Source organism: Marmota monax, unplaced genomic scaffold (assembly GCF_021218885.2).
Source record: "Marmota monax isolate L192 unplaced genomic scaffold, Marmota_monax_Labrador192_F-V1.1 WCK01_AAM20220418_F8-fsc00005, whole genome shotgun sequence".
NCBI classification, from domain to species: Eukaryota; Metazoa; Chordata; class Mammalia; order Rodentia; family Sciuridae; genus Marmota; species Marmota monax.
The window spans coordinates 27813845-27834465 of record NW_026692254.1 but is presented as its reverse complement, the minus strand read 5'-3'; the positions used below and the strand labels follow the sequence as shown (position 1 = coordinate 27834465).

General features: G+C 50.7%; 1 protein-coding gene and 1 non-coding gene across 2 annotated transcripts; both read left to right on the top strand.

Annotated features, from left to right (window-relative positions):
- Positions 1 to 499: 499 nt before the first annotated feature.
- Positions 500 to 19525, top strand: Anpep (alanyl aminopeptidase, membrane). The gene is made up of 20 exons (XM_046437425.2): positions 500 to 1239; positions 1712 to 1854; positions 1945 to 2084; positions 2534 to 2660; positions 2742 to 2896; positions 3136 to 3249; positions 3347 to 3490; positions 3672 to 3737; positions 3858 to 3923; positions 5615 to 5790; positions 6055 to 6134; positions 6830 to 6966; positions 7068 to 7123; positions 8162 to 8309; positions 12234 to 12325; positions 12756 to 12866; positions 13008 to 13175; positions 14094 to 14234; positions 14662 to 14743; positions 18944 to 19525. The coding sequence occupies exons 1-20, from the start codon at positions 635 to 637 to the stop codon at positions 19094 to 19096; spliced, it is 2904 nt and encodes a 967-aa protein (XP_046293381.1). The 5' UTR covers positions 500 to 634; the 3' UTR covers positions 19097 to 19525.
- Positions 10152 to 10254, top strand: LOC124089557 (U6 spliceosomal RNA). Its single transcript, XR_006850793.1, has one exon. It is a non-coding gene; the product is annotated as a U6 spliceosomal RNA (small nuclear RNA).
- Positions 19526 to 20621: the final 1096 nt, after the last annotated feature.

The following is a 20621-nucleotide window of genomic DNA, read 5'->3' as shown; positions in this document are numbered from 1 at the left end:
CATTGCACTTTATTCAGGGAGCTAATTGAGGGGAAGGTTTTTGACAGAAAAGAAAAGGGAGGGGAATCGGAAGAAGGCAAGAGAGGCTAGGACCTTGTCGCTAAGGAGCCCCTGGCGTCTTTCCAGGGATCAAACCTAAAGGGTGATTTCTGAGTGTTTGTGACAGGGAGCTGGGAATAGGCTTCATTCTTCTCTGTGCATGTTCCTGATCTTGCTTCTGGGAAGTCCTTCCCTGACTCTGACTTCAATCCTGTTGCTGTGCCCACCATCTCTGTTCACAGGCAGATCAGTGCCACCTGGCGGCTCCCTCTTCCTGCTGGGCCCACAGCCTACCGCCTGTCCTTCAGTCCTCCAGCCCGGCTCCCAACTGCCTGCAGCCTGTAACCAGACACCCTTTGCTTCCGACAGGCACCCCTGAGCCGGGATCCGCACAGGTTCCTGGATCTCCTCTCTGGAGCCCTAGGCAGAGCGTGCCCCTGCCCAGGCCAGTGACCTTCGCCTGTCTGAGCCTTGGTTAATCTTTGCCCAGGCCAGTGGCGGTGGGGCTCCTCCCTCTGCAGGATATAAGTCTGGCCCAAGGCTGCTCCATTCTCTGCCTGGACTGAGCCGCCCTGAGCGCCCTGCTGCCCTCACCATGGCCAAGGGCTTCTACATCTCCAAGTCCCTAGGCATCCTGGGCATCCTTCTGGGCGTGGCAGCTCTGTGTACCATCGTCGCTCTGTCTGTGGTGTACGCTCAGGAGAAGAACCGGAATGCTGAGAGCTTCACCGAAGCCCCCGAAATCCCTGTGGTCTCCACTACTGTCTCGGCCACCACTGTGGACCAGAACCTTCCATGGAACCAGTACCGCCTGCCCAAGTCTCTGATACCTGACTCCTACCAGGTGAAGCTGAGGCCTTACTTCACTCCCAATAAAGACGGCCTGTACATCTTTGAGGGCTCCAGCACCGTCCTCTTCACCTGCAAGGAAGCCACCAACGTCATCATCATCCACAGCAAAAAGCTCAACTACACAAGGAAACAGGAGCACATGGTGGTCTTGCGGGGCGTGGGTGACTCCCAGCCCCCTGCCATCGACAGGACTGAGCTGGTGGAGCATACCGAGTACCTGGTGGTACACCTCAAGGGCTACCTGGAGGTGGGCCACAAGTATGAGATGGACACCGAGTTTCAGGGGGAGCTGGCCGATGACCTGGCAGGCTTCTACCGCAGTGAATACATGGACGGCAACATCAAAAAGTAAGTTCCCTGGGTTGGGCTGCCCCTGGGGGCAGACCTGGGTCCCAAGGCCCACCAGAGGGTTTGCATTCAAGGCCTTAGAAACTTCTGGAGCCCTGGGATGGCCCAACATTTATCTCCAGCTGTGTGGATCAGATACACACCATGTGACAGAGTGGGAGGGCTTGCCTACCCCAATTCAGGGAGCCAGGCATGAGGGATAGAGGGGTCCCTTGGACAGACAGGAAAACCAAGGCTCAGAGGAGAGAAGCTTGCTGCAGTCCCCCAGCTAATACAGGGATTTAGACTGAGTCCTCGAACCTTGATCTCTCAACCTGCTGGCCTGCCAGGGCCCCTGGGCACCTGGGGGAGAGCGAGGGCAGGAGCCAGGCTGGAACAGCTGCCATGCACCCCTTCCCTGGTATGTCCTAGAGCACCCTAAAAACCCCAACATTGCCCCCCAGAATACCCTCTAACACCCTGGTTTGGGCAGAGTGGTGGCCACGACACAGATGCAGGCAGCAGATGCCCGGAAATCTTTCCCATGCTTTGATGAACCTGCCATGAAGGCCCAGTTTAACATCACGCTCATCCACCCCAAGGACTACGTGGCTCTGTCTAACATGCTTCCCAGAGGTGAGCAGATTGGTCCCGGGAGCAGGCAATATGGGGCTGGGGTGCAGGGCAGAGGGTGCACCGTCCCACACTCATATGACCCCTGCATAGGTCCCAGTGTCACATTGGATGGAGAGCCCGACTGGTCTATCACTGAGTTCGAAACAACACCCAAGATGTCCACATACCTGTTGGCCTACATTGTCAGCGAATTCACAAAAGTGGAGACGCAGTCGCCCAATAATGTCCTGGTAAGAAGCTGTGCCCATGTGTTCTGGGCCTATACTGACCCAGGCTGGAGGAATATTTCCGTATCCTCACCCCTCTGCCGGCTTCTGAATGGTTAGTCCACTGTTTGAGTCCCAGCTCTGAGTGATCCCAGGCAAGTGTCTTAAGTTCTTTGAACCTTGGTCTCTGCATCGGAAAAATGGGAACAATATAATTCCTCATCATGAAGAAAGTTCCCGACCACAGGTGCCAGACAGATGATGGCTATGGCTCTCATTATCCCCAAAGGCCCCTCCCTAGGACCTAGGGCCCTCAGAGCACCCTAATTGTCCCTCTGCTGACCAGGCCTCTCAGTTTAACCTAGGCTTGGCGTCTGGAAACCCCCCAGCCCACTGGGTCCTGTTACTCTGCCCCCTGCACCAAGTTCCAAGAGGGCACTTAGCCTCCTACCTTCCACCCTCCCATTCTGCAGATCCGGATCTGGGCTCGACCCAGTGCTATCGATGAAGGCCATGGTGATTATGCCCTGAACGTGACAGGCCCCATCCTAAACTTCTTTGCTGGGCATTATGACACACCCTACCCACTTAAAAAATCTGGTGAGTCAGGGGCCTTGAAGCGGGAGGCAGTGGGCGCAGCTCCACACCGAGGCCACCTCACCAACCATCTCTCCTCTGCAGACCAGATAGGCCTGCCTGACTTCAACGCTGGGGCCATGGAGAACTGGGGGCTGGTGACCTACCGGGAAAACGCCCTGCTGTTTGACCCTGTGTCCTCCTCCAGCACCAACAAGGAGCGGGTGGTCACTGTGGTTGCTCACGAGCTGGCCCACCAGGTAGCCAGCCCCTGCACAGAGAGGGCAGAGAAGGGATCAGGGGCTCTGGGAGCAGATGGCACAGTTCCAACTCTGCCCTGAGAAGCTGAGAGGGGAAGAGGGTAGCACCTGGCGCAGTGGCAGGAGGGGCTCACTGTGCTGCCAGTAGAGTGCCTGGCCTGTGCCTGGCAGCTGCCTGGGGCTTGGTAAAGTGCTACTAGGGAGCGACGCAGATGAACCCCCTTTCTCTCCCCACTCAGTGGTTTGGGAACCTGGTGACTGTGGAATGGTGGAATGATCTGTGGCTGAACGAGGGCTTTGCCTCCTACGTGGAGTACCTGGGTGCCGACTATGCAGAGCCCACCTGGAATCTGGTGAGCCAGCCGCCTTGGGGACTGGAGGGGGAGGTAGAGGGATGCCTGGGTCACCCTGTCCCAGGCCAGTCTCCTGATGGCCGTCGGCCATCTGCAGAAAGACCTCATAGTACTGAATGACGTGTACCGTGTGATGGCTGTGGATGCCCTGGCCTCGTCCCACCCGCTGTCCACCCCTGCCGAGGAGATCAACACACCGTCCCAGATCAGTGAGCTGTTTGATGCCATCTCCTACAGCAAGGTGCTGCCCCAGCCTCCCTCTGGACCCTGAGACATGATGGGGTGTGGGGAGAGAGACAGGGATTCACCCTCGACAGGGCCTTTCCACACCTGGGGTCCTGGGGTTACCTGTCCCACACCCTTGGGTCACAGGGTCCTGGTAGCCTACAGCCTTCTGACTCCCCCCGTCACCCCTACCCCAGGGTGCCTCGGTCCTCAGGATGCTCTCCAGCTTCCTGACAGAGAACCTATTCAAGAAAGGCCTGGCGGTGAGTATGGCACCCCTTGGCCAACCCCTGGAGTGGGTTTCCATCAGCCCCAGTGCCCCAGCCAACCAGAGGGGAGCCTGGGGGCACTGGTCCAGTCCTCACGGTGGCCTGTCTCCACAGTCCTACCTTCATACCTTTGAGTACCAGAACACTGTCTACCAGGACCTGTGGCATCACCTTCAGGAGGTGGGTACCTGCCAGCCCTCCCAAACCTTTCTTTTTGCCCAAAGTCCCTGGGGACAGCACATGCCTGAGAGAATGTGTCCAGATCCCCTGCTTTCCAGCCCAGGCAGGTCACTGGGAGCCTCAGTTACTCACCTATGAAATGGGTGGCTTGATGGCTTCTTGAAGGAGGTGTGTGATGTCACTGGTCATGACCCCTCCCCTGCAGTCTGCCTCAGGCTCCAGCTGTGGAGCTCCAGCGGGGGGAGACTCGAGTTTCCCCATCCTTAATGATTGATGAGGACTTGGGCCCTCAGAGTTCACAAGTCTGAACCTTCCTCCCCCTGGAACTTTGGAGCCAGCCATTCAACTAACGAAGCGTTGCCGTTCTACCTGGGGGGAGACACACACACGTGCCTTAGTGTGGGCCCACACTGTGCCCCGTGGGCCCCTCCCAGTGCATCTTGCATACATCAGCACCCTCAGCACAACTCTGACCCCGTGCTCCTACCCATCTTGCATTCCAAGCCTGAGCAGCCCCTGTCTGTGGGGCAGACTCTGACCACCACACCCTCTGGCCTTCCCAGAAGCCACTGCTTCCTGTCCTGCCGCTCCTTGTGCTGTTGTCCTTCTTCTCCATTGTCCCATCATTTCCTCTCTGTTACCACTGCCCCCACCCCTTCTCTGCAGCTGTCACCCACTGTAGCCTCCTCAACCCCAGGACAAGGCCTGTCCCCACACCGACATCCCCTCCAGAACCCCAGACCCGGGGCTTCCTCCAGCTCTCCCCTCATGGTTGCTGCTGTCCTTCTAGTCCCCATGGTCAATCTCACCACAGTGGGAAGACCCAGGATCTGGTCACAGAGTCACAGCTTGGCTCTCTCCTGGCAAGTCTACGACCTAACAGAAATGGGCCCCAGCGTGGTCCCCCTCCCTCATCCCCTGACTCTGTTGACAAGATGGTGCCACTGTTAGTTGTAGGTCCTCCCTCCACCTCCCTATGCCTTCCTCCCCTCCAGAGCACATCTCCACGCCTGGCCCTGTCCAGCCCCCTCCCTCTGGCTTTCTCCCTGGGTCCCTTTCTGCAGGCTCTGGGCATCTTCTCCCCTCTCAGCCTTCCCCTTTCTGAAAAGCTCTTCTGCCCTGTTCCTAGGAGCTTCTGATTATCAACACAGATTACCACTTTATGTTGTGGTTGTAAGAGCAATGCATGAACAGGGAAAGAGGTTTTTTAGAAAGACCCAAGAAGACAACACCCCAGCGGCCCCTAACCTCCTCCCATTCCCTCTGGTCTATGTGCACGTCCTTCACTCCCACCCCACCGCCGTCCTGTCCTTCACCCCGGCCTGGGAGTTGGTTTTCCTCCATCTCCATCTCCTCTTCCCTCTCAGCCTCTCCATGTTGTTCAGAAGAAGCCGTGGGCACCCTAGGCACCCTTCCCTGACACACACACACATGCTTTAGTGTGGGCCCACAGTGGGGGCTGTGTAGATGTCTGCGCTGATGTGAAAGGAACCAGAGTTAGGAAGGTTCTCCAGCTTGCCCAGCACCGGGCCAGCTATGGAGAGGCAGAACCAAATGGGGACTTTAGCTCCTGCCTCCCACACAGGTGGCACCATGGGGTAGAGGCTGGAATCTGCAGGGGCTACCCTGGGTAGGTGGGGACTGAAGAACGGCAGTCCACTGATGGTCATGCTCTTGCCTTCTGCCCACAGGCAGTGGACAATCAGACAGAAATCATTCTCCCTGACCGCGTGAGCAACATCATGGACCGCTGGATCCTGCAGATGGGCTTTCCAGTCATCACCGTGGACACCAGCAAAGGGGAAATCTCCCAGGAGCACTTCCTCCTTGACCCTGAGTCCAATGTCACCCGCCCCTCCCAGTTCAAGTGAGCCCTAAGGCCCAGGCCCAGTGAAGTGAGGTGGGCGGGGCAGAGGCAGGTTGCTGGGAAGGCCTCCTGACCACCGCAGGACCTGGCCTACTGTGCTCCCAGCCCTGGTGGCTGGACACAGGCTCGCTCTCTAGGGACAAGAGGATGGAAGCACTTTGTGCCAGAGTTGTGCAGAAGCTGGAAGCCTGGCAGGACCACTGTTTGCTAGCAATATCGAGAGCTGTCGCCTCTTGCCCCTAACCTCTGACTCTCTTGCTGCAGCTACCTGTGGATTGTGCCCATCACATCTATCAGAAATGGCATAGAGCAGGATACATACTGGCTACAGAGTGTCCAGAAAGGTAATCCAGCCCTGCCCCAGTGGGAGGAGCCCCACCCCGTACTTCTAGCTCCTGGCTCAAGTTCCAGGGATTGGAGTGCGACTAAAGTGGTTTCCATCGTTATTTCAACAAATGGAGCTGACTTCTTTGGTTATAATGTCTACTTCGCTGCTGTCCAGCTGTGTGACCTTGGTTAAGTTACCATCCCTCACTGGTCTCCATTATCTTGTCTATAAAGTGGAGCTAAGAATAGTACCTATTCCTTTAGGTCATGTGAAGATTAAATGAGAATTCACGGCTGGCAATGTAGCTCAACAGATACTTTGCCCCGTACTGCAAAGAGAGAGAGAGAGAGAGAGAGAGAGAGAGAGAGAGAGGGAGGGAGGGAGAAAATTCACATAAAATGCATAAACAACACCTGGTACATGGAATGAGCAGCACTACTTGGCCAGGCACTAAGGAAGTGAAGGTCAAGGCATGTCATCTTTGGCCTTAGCCAACTATAGGGTAAAGGGAGGGCAGATGCAGTTAAAGACATCCTGGCACTGTGCTCAGGGATTTGCAGAGATAAGGTCAGGAATATGGGGACAGAGAGATTCAGTTTCCTGCGGAGGTTGGGGAAGGCTTCCTGGAAGAGGTGAGCTGTGTTGTAGAGGAAGAAGAGGGTCAGGTAGGCCCAGGGATCAGACCCTGCTAGCTCTGCTCTCTCCCTACAGCCCAGCATGAGCATTTTAGAACGTCATCAGACAATGAATGGGTCCTGCTGAACCTCAATGTGACCGGCTATTACCTGGTGAATTACGACGAAAGCAACTGGAAGAAGATTCAGACTCAATTGCAGACCAATCTGTCGGTGGGTATCTCCCCCGCCCCCACCCCAGGATGGACCGCCAGACCTGCCCCACCCCCTGCAGCTGGCAGTGCACACTGAGGGGGCACACTGTCTCCCTCCAGGCCATCCCTGTCATCAATCGGGCGCAGGTGATCCAAGACTCCTTCAATTTGGCCAGGTGAGTGTCCTCATGGGCTCTGCTGGGCTGAGGCCCCGTGGCTGACTATAGGATGGGAGCCCTGCTCCCTCCACGGCCCTGGACGCATGCCAGGCACTGTGCAGAGGGCTCCCTGCACACCCTCCCTCTGTCCCCACATGCCCATTTCACAGATGAAGGATCTGATACTTAGAGTCGCACCACCTGGCTGCAGGTCACATGGTAGCCCAGGGTGGCCAGACTCAGACCTGTGCAGTGCTCTGCTCATATCCTACTCCAAGACACCCAGCTTTTCCTGGGCACTGACTGTGCCAGACCACTATGCTAGGTGCTAAAGTAAACTTGAGATGGGCGGGACAGTGGGGATACAGCACAGATAAACAAGTACTTATTTAGCGTATACTCTGTTTGCAGCGGGTTGCTAATTCTTTGACCTGAGCCACCTATAGACATGGACATTTGTGGATCAATGTGCACCAATGAGGACCTAGAGGAGGGCAGAACAGAAAGCACTGACTTTGGGTCCTTTTTTTTTTGGACTGGGAATTGAACCCAGGGGTGCTTTACTACTGAACTTTATCCCCAGCCCTTTTTATTTCTAATTTTGAGGACAGGATCTTGCTAGGTCAGTTAAGACCTTCCTAAATTGCTGAGGCTGGCCTGGAAATTGTGATCCTCCTGCCTCAGTCTCCCCCGTTGCTGGGATTACAAGCGTGCACCACCATGCCTGGTGCTTTTTGTCTCACTTCTGTCTCTTATGAGCTGTGTGGCCTTCAGCAAGTCAGTTTATTTCTGTGAGCCTCAGTTTCTTCATCTGTAAAATGGGGATGATAAGGGAATGTGAATGGCACTGGGTCAGTGTGAGGGTCTGGTTTATACTCCCATATCACTCCTCCCCTCATGGCAAGTACTTGAGCTGGCTTAGCTGGGACCCTGGGAGGGGACAGGGAGGGGGCAGGGGTCCAGGGTCCAGGTGCATCTTGAGAGCTTGGGCTATGGTTCTCCAGGTGTGCTGGGCTGGGTAGGGGTGCTTACTTGGTCCCTTCTCTTGGTCCACAGTGCTGGAAGGATCCCTGTCACTCTAGCGCTGGACAACACTCTTTTTCTGATTCAAGAGACAGAGTACATGCCCTGGGAGGCTGCCCTGAGCAGCCTGAACTACTTCAAGCTCATGTTTGACCGCTTCGAGGTCTACGGTCCCATGAAGGTACAGAGTCAAAGGGTGGGGTTCAAGAACCAGTTCAGGGGCTGGGGATATGGCTCAGTTGATAGAGTGCTTGCCTTGCATGCACAAAGCCCTGGGTTCAATCCCCAGCACCATCAAAAAAAAAAAAAAAAAAAAAAAAAAGTTACTAGAAGTATCACCTGGTCAAGTTCTTTCCTGAGAGCAGGCCTGGCCACAAGGTGAATGAGAGTGGGTGGGGCATAGGAAAGCAGACTGTGCTAGCAAAGCTTGCTTTTGGAAAGCACAGAATTAGCCATTGTGCTGGGAGACTGAAGACCCGTGTGGCCTTGGCAGCCCTTTCTCAGCCCCAGTTAACCCCTCTGTAAGGCGAGCAACCCTGCTTGCCCAGCCAGCAGGGCACACTGGTTTTAACAGGCTTTGATATATTTTAATTCAGAACACAGGGGCCTACTTTAGGGTTGATTCTCCCACCTAGGACATGAAAAAAGAAACTGGAGCTTGTTCAGGATGAAACTACAGCATTGCAGCATTGCTTATTAAAAAAAAGAAAAAATGAACAGCTGGACACGTTGGTCCACATCTGTAATCCCAGTTATTTGGGACGCTGTCTCAAAATAAAAATAAAATAAAAAGGGCTGGTAGCTCAGTTGGGCATTGGTTCAGATAAACTAGAATATCCATTTGAAGGAGTATTACATAGTCACGAGATCATACTTGAAGAGTTTTTTCATTAAATATTTTTAAAATAATCTCTTAACATCCTGTTTTGGTAAATGAAGTTTTAACTCTTGCCTGCCTTCCCTGGGATTCTTTTATCCTTCTAACATAGTTGCATTATAATCCTTGATGAAATCAATATTTGGCATTTGGTTTATTAAAATTATGTAAATATTCTCTACCTAGCCACCTAGAGTACTATATTTGTACTTCTTCATTTTTCTGTACACCTTCACAGACCCGTCAGGTCGTTTGTGGGTGTTGTTTTTTCCTGGCCTGGTCAGCCCCCCTGCTCAGAGGACCCCTCTCCAGTGCTGCACCTTCTGCTTTCTGAACCCCATGGATTCTTTCCTGGGTTTTCTCTTTCCTAGGGGAGCACATTTTCCAGAAGTCTTCAGAAAGGGTCATGAGAACAGGTTTTCTGGGGTAGTTTGTCTGAAACATCTTTTTTCCAGCTTAGAGTTCAGCCAGGTTTAGAAATTTCTAGATTGGAAGTTACTCCTCAGAATGTTTAAGGTCTTGCCTTATTGACATCAGGTTCCCCTCATTGCTGCTGAAGAGCCCAGAACCTTTCCCATTTCTAGGTCTTGGAATGTGGCCAGTTTTCCATCGTCTGGAAGCTTCTGTGCTCCCCCCTCTCTGTCCTGGTGCTCCTTGGTTTGGGTCTTTTCTCATTCTCCTTTTTTTCCAACATGGACTCTCGGGTCCTGTGGTGAACATTCCTGCATCACTTCTCTAAACTCTCTTCCCTTGTTTTCCAGTTGTCTCTTTCTGCGTCCCATCAATACCTCTTACTTCTCTTGCATTGGCCTCTAGCTTTCTGATCTCTTCTCTGTTCCGGCTTGTTGACTTGAACCCTCTGGGAGGGTTCCCCTAGATTTTGCACATCCCTTCACCTAGAGAAAGTTTCCATTTCTTCTTTCATGTTCCAGAATTTCTGAGTGCTCTTTCTGGTTCCAGTGTCCTATGTGATGTGATGCCTTCTGTTCATTCTTGGAGGATATTTATTGTCATCTTTTTGAAGTTTTCTTTTTCTTCCCTTATTTCTGCTGAGTTTTCTGTTTGTTTTGGTCTCCTTTCAAGTTGGAGGCTGAACTTCCCTTTGGATTTCAGAGTGAGGCAATAAAAACTGATTGGAAGCCATGCTTGCTTTGGCAGCACAAATATTAAAATTGGAACAATATGAAGAAGATTCATGGGGCCCCTGCACAAGGTTGTGAAATCATTAAGTGTTCCTTTTCTAATTTTGATATTGGTAATTAAACCCAGGGGTGCTTTACCACTGAGCTAAATCCTCATTTTTATTTTGAGATAGGGCTTCTGATGGGGTTGCTGAGGGTTTTGCTAAGTTGCTGAAATTGCCCTTGAACTTGTGATCCTCCTGCCTCAACCTCCCAAATCTCTGGGATTATAGGCATGTGCCACCGTGCCCAGCAAGCAAGCATGCCATGTTTTTAAAAATTGAAAAGAGATTGGAAGCTCCATGGAGAAGTGGGGTTTGTGTTCTGGGCAGGTTCTTATTGCAGGGTGACCTGGTGGAATTGGGAACCCTCAAAAATTAAGGACTGGGGGTTTAACCTAGAGAGGGAGCATGTGCTTAGTGCGCAAGACCCTGGGTTCAATTCCCAGCACCAAAAACAAACAAACAAATATATATATAAAATTAATATCTATCTGGTCTCTCAACACTAGTTTGTGCAGAGAATGGGCTTCTATTGTGTGTAATAGGGATAGAAATGCCCATCCTCTGGGATCTGAGTGGGGAAGGGAACTCAGATACCACCATTTAGTATGGAAACTTCCACCTCTGACCCTCTTTGCCACCCCTCCCACTGTGTCTCGTGACCCCACGTCTGGAGCTCCTCTGGCCCAGTGTCTTTCATAAGGAGAGTGGAGAGGTGTCACCTGCTACAAGGGAAGTGGGGCCTCGAGGTTGACTCACCCCTTCTGCAGGGTTTAGTTCTGTCTCCATGTTGGTCGTCCCTGTGTTATCCCTAACATGCAGCTCCCAGGCCTCCTCAGAACAGTCCCTTCGATTCTGAGCCTTGTCACAGCAAGTTCCCCTACTGCAGCCACCCAACTGCAAACTCTCCCTCTCTGTCATGCCTGGTTCATCTCCCTCTGAGCTTCTCAGCTGCCTCAACTCTGCGGATGTCATGCCCACCACTGGGTCTCCTGTCCTCTTTGAGGGTTGGTTCCTTTTACCTTTGGGTGTGGGTTCAGCTTGGCCCAGACGTCCATCGGCCATGTTGGACCAGAGTCTGCGAAGGATTTTAATGACTTGGTGTAGGGCTGACATTACAAGGTTAGATAAAAAGAGCAGCATGCAGAATGATCGACGCACTAAGTCAAAATGAAAAATAATGTAGAAATAAGAAGGAATAAAGAACCAATTTGGAAATCAAAGTTTGGTGGGTTTCTGGGTGTGTTTTATTTTCTGCAAATGCTTTCCTTTCTTTTCTAAATTCCCCACAATAAGCACGTATCTGAGGGGAAAACCCAGACCTTTATTTTTTTTATTTTATTTTTTTTTTTTTTTTAAGAGAGAGTGAAAGAGGGAGAGAGAGAGACAGAGAATTTTAATATTTATTTTTTAGTTATTGGCGGACACAACATCTTTGTTTTGTATGTGGTGCTGAGGATCGAACCCGGGCCGCACGCATGCCAGGCAAGCGCGCTACCACTTGAGCCACATCCCCAGCCCCCCAGACCTTTATTTTAAGAAACGACATTGCTTAGTCACACCAGGCATAGGAGCGCACACTGTAATCCCAGCATCTGGGAGGTTGAGGCAGGAGGATTGAGAGTTCAAAGCAGGCTCAGCAATTTAGCAAGGACCTAAGCATCTCAGAGAGGCTCTGTCTCTAAATAAATATTAAAAAGTAGTTTAAAGTGTCCCTGGGTTCCATCCCCAGTACCAAAGAAAGAAAGAAAGGTGGTGGGGAGAGGGAAGGAAAGAAGGCAGGGAGGGAGGGAGGGAGGGAGGGAGGGAACTCTGTTGCTTAGACAAAGAGGGTTAGAACTGGTTAAGACTGTGAGAAGACTGTCAGTGGAGTGGTTTAAACCTAGCCATGTGCCCGCCCACTGGGGACTGTCCAGCTATGGGCAAAACCCTGACCCCTCTCCTTACCAGCCTCTCCTCTACCTCCTGCCCACCCGACTGAAGTCCTGGGGGCCCTGACTGGTCAGCGCCACTCTTCAGAGCTCTTTGTGTGTTCTTTTTCTCAGAACTACCTGAAGAAGCAAGTGTACCCCCTCTTCACCTACTACCAAAACCTCACCAACCTCTGGACCCAGCGGCCACCAACCCTGATGGAACAGTGAGTGACTCTCGTGGGTTTGGAAGTCAGGACTGACCTGGGGAGTCGAAAGCCATGCCTGGCGGGGTTCTCCCCTGGACCTCTGAACACCTGGCCCAGGCGAGGCCACCAGGCAAAGAGAGACACCTGCCCAGGAGCTGGGATCCTTGTGGCCTGTGAGCCCATCTGGCTTCATTATACAAAGGCTTGAACTAAACCTTCTGAGGTCACCCCACCAGCTTGGAGTCACCAGCTTCCAGGTGTTGAAACTGGCACTGGAGCCTGTGCCTACCCCTGTGGTTCCCCGGGCAGCTTTGAGAATCAAGGAAGCTCAGGGCCAAGGTGGAAGAAAACAGGGAGAGCCCCAGAAAGTCCAGTGGGCCGGGAGGTATGTCGGGAGTAACTTGCCAGCAGTTGGGCCAGATGTGCTAATCATGTTACCCTGGGACAGATACAATGAGGTTAATGCCATCTCCACTGCCTGCGCCAATGGGATCGAGGAATGTGAGACACTGGTCACCAACCTTTTCAAGGAGTGGATGAAAAACCCCACCATCAACCCGTGAGTGTCTCGCCCGCATCTCCTCGGCCAGCCCTTATCTGTCTCTCAAGTGGGTTGGGAGCCCACAGCCCTGTCCTGAGCGGCCCCTCACTCCCCCCTCCCTGCTGCTGCTCTGCATCTGACACCCCCACCCCACAACAGGATCCACCCCAACCTGCGGTCCACCGTCTACTGCAACGCCATCTCCCAGGGTGGTGAGGAGGAGTGGGAGTTCGCCTGGCAGCAGTTCAGAAACGCCACCCTGGTAAATGAGGCTGACAAACTCCGAGCAGCCCTGGCCTGCACTAACGAGGTGTGGCTCCTGAACAGGTGAGCTGGGAAGGGCGGGGCTGCTCCCCACCTGGAAAACCTTCCAGGTCTCTGCTGTCCTCACAGGGCCCTCACACTGGCCTCACGAGCCTGTGCAGTATTTCCCCCATTTTACAGATGAGGACACTGAGGCTCAGAGAAGCAAAGCAACTGACCCAGAGACCATGAGCTTTAATGAATGACAGAGCCAAGATTCAAACCCGGGTCTGGGCCCATGTCCTGTGCTTTTAATAGCTGTGGCCTTTTAGCCCTTACATGACAACACATCTTCCTCTCTGTCAAGGGCTCTGGCCTGGCTGATCCTGTCCTGGACATCCAGCCAGGCACCCCTTCAAGCCCTTGCATGAGTGCTTCTCACTCCCTCTGTGTGCCTCATCTGTCATAACCTGGACCCCCATCAAGAAGAGCCACCGTCAGTGTCACCCTACCTTGTGCCAGGGCTCAGTACTCTAATACTCCTTCCTTCATTTATTCATTGAAAAAAAAAATATTTGCAAGCTGGTACAGTGGTGCATGCCTGTAATCCCAGTGACTTGGGAGGCTGAGGCAGGAGGATTCCAAGTTTGAGACTGACCTGGGCATCTTAGTAAGACCCAGTCTCAAAGTAAAAAATAAAAAGGGCTGGAGAGGGGGCTCAGTGTTAAAGCGCTCCTGAGTTCAGTCACCAGTACCCCCATCAGGCATACCTTTGGCATAGCCAGTGAGCCTGTGACCCTGCTTAGGTGACTCAAGTTTCCCATCTACAGAGAGAGGTAGGATCAAGGGGTCCATTAGTCTTTGACACCACAAGGGGATGTTGAGAGGACACAGGAGAAGGTGAAAGGTGTGAGAGCAGGGTGCTTTGCAGTTGGGGTTCTCTCTGCATCGTCTGACTGCAGCCCTTGGAGTGGTCACTATCCTGGCACCCTGCCCTTCCAGATACCTCAGCTACACCCTGAACCCTGACTACATCCGGAAGCAGGACGCTGTCTCCACTATCACCAGCATCACCAACAATGTCATAGGGCAAACTCTGGTCTGGGATTTTGTCAGGAGCAACTGGAAGAAGCTCTTTGAGGAGTGAGTCTGTGGTGAGGGTGTCAGGGCAGCAAGTACCAAGGCTGGGGTGCCTGGGTGTTCTGTGTGTGTGGGATGCCCCAGGAAGAGGGGGCACTGGGCAGGAGCCGTCCACCATGAACCCAGCTTGGGGCCTGGGGTGGGAGGCAGGCATGGAAAGACAGTGAGGTATGGGTTGTCCGTTTTCCCACTTGGAAATAAAATGTGACTGCTAGAAGTCTCTAGAAAGAGGAGAGTCAGGGACACTGCAGACAAACCTGTGTTCAAGACCCAACTCCCCAACATCCCTGTGGTACCTCCTTGGGCATATCATTTCATTTCAGCCATGCTCAAAGATTCCCAGGGCAGTCTTGAGGCTTCAGTCTTGGCTGCCAGGCAATGTGCCCTCATCCTGGGCCCCGCTCACTGCACCCTTCTCTCCACCCTGCAGTTATGGTGGTGGCTCCTTCTCCTTCTCCAACCTCATCCAGGCGGTGACCCAGCGATTCTCCACCGAGTATGAGCTGCAGCAGGTAAGAAGCTGTCCCCCAGCCTGGACTCAGCCGAGGCACTTCCCAGCCTAAGGTGGCAGCCACCACTCAGCCTCAATGTCTGTCACAGGGACCATGGGCTGAATGGCCAGACTTTGTGCCTGTCACAGGGAGCCCGGGCTGAGCGGCCAGACTTTGTAAATACTGGCAATTCTGTCAGAAAAAAAAAAAAAGCATATTGGAATTTTAAAAATATATTTATTGGGGGCTGGGGTTGTAGCTCAGAGGTAGAGCACTCGCCTACCATGTGTGAGGCACTGGGTTCGATCCTCAGCACCACATAAAAATAAAATAAAGATATTGTGTCCACCTATAACTAAAAAATAAATATTAAAAAATATATATATATTCAAATGTATGAATTGCCAAGATCATTGTAATGTCATGTGTAGTTAATATATATATATATATAATTTTTTTTAACTGAGTGATTGAGACAAGGTCTCATAATGTAACCCAGACTGGCCTGAAACTCATGGGTTCAAGTGATCTTCCTGCCTCAGCCTCCTGAGTAGCCAGGACTATGTATCCAGCTACCTTTTTTTCCAAAAAGTGAGATATAATTCATGTACCATAAAACTCACCACTTTAAGAACATTTTTAGTATATTTGCAAGATTTATGTAGCCATTGCTACTAACTCCAGAATATTTTTATCATTCCGTCCCCCAAGAAACCCTGTTCTCATTAACACTGGCTCCCCCCACAGCTCCTGATAACCACTAATCTACTTTATGTGTCTATGATGGATTTGTCTTTTCTGGACATTTTGTAAAATGGAATCATATAATGATGACCATTTTCGTGGCTTCTGTCACTTGGATAGTGGGTGGTTTCCACTTTTGGGGTTATCATGAATAGTACTGCTGTAAACATTCATGGGAATTTTTTTGTGCAAACACATGTGTTTTCACTTCTCTTGGGTATACACCTAGCAGTGGGGTTTCTGCTCAGGCAATTGCTCTATGCTTAGCTTTTTTAGAAACTGCCAAAACGTTTTTCAAAGCAACTGTAACATTCCCAGGAGCAATGCATGAGGGTTAAATTTCTCTCCATCCTTAGTATCATTATGCCTTTGAGTTGCATTTCCCTAGTGACTAACAACATGATGTAGAGCACCTTTTTGTGTGGTTATTGACCATTTGTGTATCTTTGCAGCAGTTTCTATTCAAATCCTTTGCCCATTTTTAAATTGGGTTATAGCTGGGCATGGTGGCACACACCTGTAGTCCCAGTGGCTTGGGAGTCTGAGGCAGGAGGATTTCGAGTTCAAAGTCAGCCTCAGCAACTGCAAGGTGCTAAGCAACTCAGTGAGACCCTGTCTCTAAATAAAATACAAAATAGGGCTGGGGATGTGGCTCAGTGGGCAAGTCCCCTGAGTTCAATCCCTGGTACCCCCCCCCATCCGAAAAAAAAAAAAAAAAAAAAAAAAACCTGGGATACTTAGCGCAGGCCTGTGATCCCTGACTCTAGAGGCTGAGGCAGGAGGATCACAAATTCAAGGCCAGTCTCAGCAACTTAGTGAGAACCTGTCTCAAAATAAACTAAAAAGGGATGGGGTTGTAGCTCATTGGTAGAGAGTCCCTGGGTTCAATTGGGGGCCCCCCTGACAAAATTTTTGTGTATGTGTGTGTGTTTGTCTTTTTATTGTTGAGTTATAAGAGCTCTTTATATATCTTGAATACTAAATTCTTTTACCTGACACATGATTTGCAGAGATTTTCTCCCATTCTGAGGATTGTCTTTTCCCTCTCTTGATAGTGTCTTTTGAAACACACGTTTTTAATTTTCAGGAAATTCGATTAATCAAATTTTTTTTGGTTGGTTGTGCTCTAGGTGTCGTATCTGAGAAACAATTGCCTAACCCAAGGACACAAACTTTTATACCTATGGAATTTTAAAAGAGTTTTATTGTGGGCTAGGGATGTGGCTCAAGTGGTAGCACGCTCGTCTAGCATGTGGGTGGCACTGGGTTCGATTCTCAGCACCACATAAAAACAAAATAAAGATATTGTGTCCACCTAGAACTAAAAAAATAAATATTTTTAAAAAGTTTTATTGCTTTTACTCTTATATGCAGCCATTTGATCATTTTGACTTGTTTTTTTTTTTTTTTGCATGGTGAGAGGTGGGGTCCAACTTCATTTATTTGCGTGTATGTGGCTAAGCCCTTGTCTCAGCACCATTTGTTAAAAGACTTCCCCACTGAATACTTTTGGCAAACTTGTTGAAATCATTTGACTATAAATGTAAGGATTTACAGCTAGAGTCTCAATTCCATTTCATTGACCTTCCTTCCTTCCTTCCTGCCTTCCTTCCTTCCTTCCTTCCTTCCTCCCTCCCTCTCTCTCTCTCTCGCTCTCTTTCTCTCTTTCTTCTAGGGATTGAACCCAGGGGTGCATCCCCAGCCCTTTTTTTGGATTTCATTTAGAGACAGGGTCTCAATGAGTTGCTAAGTGCCTGGCTAAATTGCTGAGACTTCCTGTCTCAGCCTTCTGAGCAGCTGGGATTACAGACATACATCACGGGCTGGTTTTGATATGTATTTCTATCCAATGACAGCACCATACTGTCTTGATCATTGTGGGTCTGTAGTCAGACCTACAAAGAAATTGATGTGAGTGAAATTGAAATCGGTGTGAATCCTCCAACTTTGTTCATTTTCAAAATTGTTTTGGTTATTCTGGGATCCTTGCTTGCATTTCCGTCTGAATTTTAAGATTGGCTTGTCAATTTCTGTAAAAAAAAAAAAGCAGTTGGGATTTTAATAGGGATTGTATTGAATTTCTTTATCAATTTGGGGATTATTGACTTTTTAAATTTTTACTTTTTTAATTTTAATTTTTGTCTAACACATGCTAGGCAAGCATCCTACCACTGAACTACTTCCCCAGCCCCTTATAGACATCTTAATAAGATTAAATCTTCCAACCCATGAACATAGATTTTACTTTTTGGTCCTATTTTCCTTTTATTTAGGTGTTCTTTAATTACCTTCAACAGTGTTTTGTAGTTTTAACCAAAGTTTTAAGTCTTGTGCTGCTTCTGTCAAATTTATTCCTAAGTATTTTAGGTTTTGATGCTGTTATAAATGGAATTTTAAAATTTCATTTTCAGACTTCATTGCCAGTGTGTAGGAGTACAGTTGATTTTTATACATTGTTCTTGTATTTTACAACTTTGATAAATTGATTAGTAGCTCACTCTTTTTGGGGGGCCGGGTGCTGGGGATTGAACCTATGGCTTCTATCATGCTAGGTAAGCGCGTTGCCACTGAGCTACATCTCAACCCTTCTAGTTCTTTTATGCATTCCTTAAAGATTCTGTGTATACAAAATCATGTTATATGTTATCTGTGAACAGAGAGAGTTTTACTTGTTCCTTTTCAGATATCTTTTATTCCATTTTCTTACCTAATTGACCTGGCTAGAGTCTCTAGTACTGATACCTCTTTAATGTGTAATAGTATGTCTGTCTGTCTGTTTTTGGAGGGTACTGGGGATTGAATCTAGGGCTTCACCCTACTACTGAGTGACACCCTCACCCCCACCCTTTTTTAAAGCTACATATTTATTGAGGCAACTGGAACACTTATGGTTTAGAAATTTCCACATGTTTGAATTGACTGTTGCTTCCATGTGGCGTTTTTTAATTTGTCCCTTTCTCCCTTCTTGATTGGATTGAGATTATACAGGAGGATCAACTCAATGAAATATTGCAAAGAGAAGGCCTGATCCCTTCCCGAGCCAAGCTTTGCCTGAGGCTGTCATTTTGCAACCTCTGGATAGATTAGAACTTTGCCCCTGGAGAGGTGAAGGACTGGCCCTCCCTATCCAGGGATCAAGGTGTAGTCTCCAGTCCAGGCTACCTCCAGGTGGTAGTGAGAAGCCTGAGGACTGGGAGACCCTCTCCTGTCCTCCAGGCTGTTTTAGAGACCTGGCTTGGAACCTGGTATAGTGGCATTTCCCTGTAATCCCAGCTACTCAGGAGGCTGAGGCCAGAGGATCGCAAGTTCAAGGACAGCCTCAACAACTTAGTGAGACCCTGCCTCAAAAAATAAAAAAATAAAAAGGGTTTGGGATGTAGCTCAGTGGTAGAGCACCCCTAGGTCCAATCCCCAGTCCTCCCCAACCCCTCAAAAAAAGATCCAGTTTGGAACTGACCATCTTTGTTTTCCTGGCAGCTGGAGAGGTTCAAGATGGAGAACATGGACACTGGGTTTGGCTCAGGCACCCGGGCTCTGGAGCAAGCCCTGGAGAAGACGAAAGCCAATATCAAGTGGGTGAAGGAAAACAAGGACACAGTGCTCAAGTGGTTCACAGAAAGAAGCCAATAATTGTTCCTGTCTTCAAGCCACCTGGCCCCTAGTGAGGTGCCCATGACTCTCTGTCCCACCAGTCTGTGGCAGGGCCTCCATTTTCAGAGCCCGAGACACCAGTGTCCTCCCCTCAATGACGAAGTCTCTGGCCTGTGGGGCCTCTAGTTTCTAATGGCCAGGCTGTCCAAGTACCTCCCAGCCCCTGCCCCTTGTGCCAATCCCACCCCAGGCCCGGCATGGCACCTGTCACCCAGGGCCCTGGGGATGATCTCAGGGAAGCCCAGCTCTAGGGCCAGATGAGCAGAAGCCCTTGATGGACAATGGACGGTCTTGAGGGAGCCGCCCTGAACATTCTCTCACCTTCCCCACAAAACTGAGGAATCAATAGGGCACCAGATCTGTATATTTTTTTCTAAGCGAAAATGTAAATAAAGGATTTCTAGATGAGCTTCCAGACATTACCAAGCAGGAGCACGAGTGGGTTAGCTGGGAGGCAGGACGCTGGGATGCACAGGATGCACTGTGGGGCTGGAACCCCAAAGAGCAAAGGAGGGGAGAGATGCCTAGCCTGCCAACCCTCCCTGCACCTGTGCAACGGCGTCTGCCTGCAGGTGCATTTCTTCCCAATTCTGCTGGCAGGATTGCGGTGCTGAGTGCTAGGAAATTCCTCAGAGGTGGAGGTTGGACAACTGTGGACACAGTGGCTCCCACAGGTGGTGTGAGCTGGGGCTGCTGTGATGCCACACACAGAGCAGGTCCTGGCACAGTGGAAGGTAAGCTTTTCTAGAAGCACCCACCCTACATGAAGCGAGGGAGCAGGAAGCCAACTGCACCACTTTCCCTGCACTTCCACAACACCAGGGGCCCTGGGATAGTTGGGGAAAGGGTCAATGCATTGAAAGCAGAAAACCCAGGGTCCCAAGCCTGCAACCACCACTCACTGGCCAAGGGCATGTCCCACCACCTCTCCAGACTCCATGGGGGGTGGGATATCAATTTGTCAACAGGCTGTTTTGTAGAGTGGAACGCAGAAGAGGGTTGGGAGTAGAGGCAGGCAAGCCACCAAGGGAGCTATACCTCACCAGGAGTCAGGACTGCAATCTGCAGGTCACCTCTGGCAGCTGGTGGTCCATGCTGAGAAGGCCTGAGGCTCCACGGTGCACACTGGCCCTGTGGGGCATCTCTTGGCAAAGGAGCCAGGTTGTAGGGAGCTCACTCTGGCCTCGGCTCCACTGGGCCCCGTGAACATCAAGGATGGTGAGAGGGGAAGAAGGAAGTAACAAGACAGCCGCAGGCCTTCCTTGGGGGTCACCTCCACTGACACCCACAAGCTCCCCAGCTGGAATCTTGAATGTCTGGCCTCAGATGGTGGCCCAGACACTCTTTTGGAGCAAGGGATCTAAACTCCTGAGCCTCGGTTTCCTCCTCCACACAATGAAGACAATAAAGGAGCCTGTTGTGGATTTAGGGAGCACTTGGCCTGACACATGACAAGGAGTGTGACATCCTTGGCTGGAGGCCCCAGCAGCTGTCCTCTCACCCT

Bases quoted from the DNA above. Each gene is read 5' to 3' on its own strand.
- Anpep (XM_046437425.2), top strand. From the start codon at position 635: ATGGCCAAGGGCTTCTACATCTCCAAGTCCCTAGGCATCCTGGGCATC. The intron at 2,661-2,741 runs GTGAGTCAGGGG...TCTCCTCTGCAG, and splicing joins CTACCCACTTAAAAAATCTG to ACCAGATAGGCCTGCCTGAC. The intron at 2,897-3,135 runs GTAGCCAGCCCC...CTCCCCACTCAG, and splicing joins CTCACGAGCTGGCCCACCAG to TGGTTTGGGAACCTGGTGAC.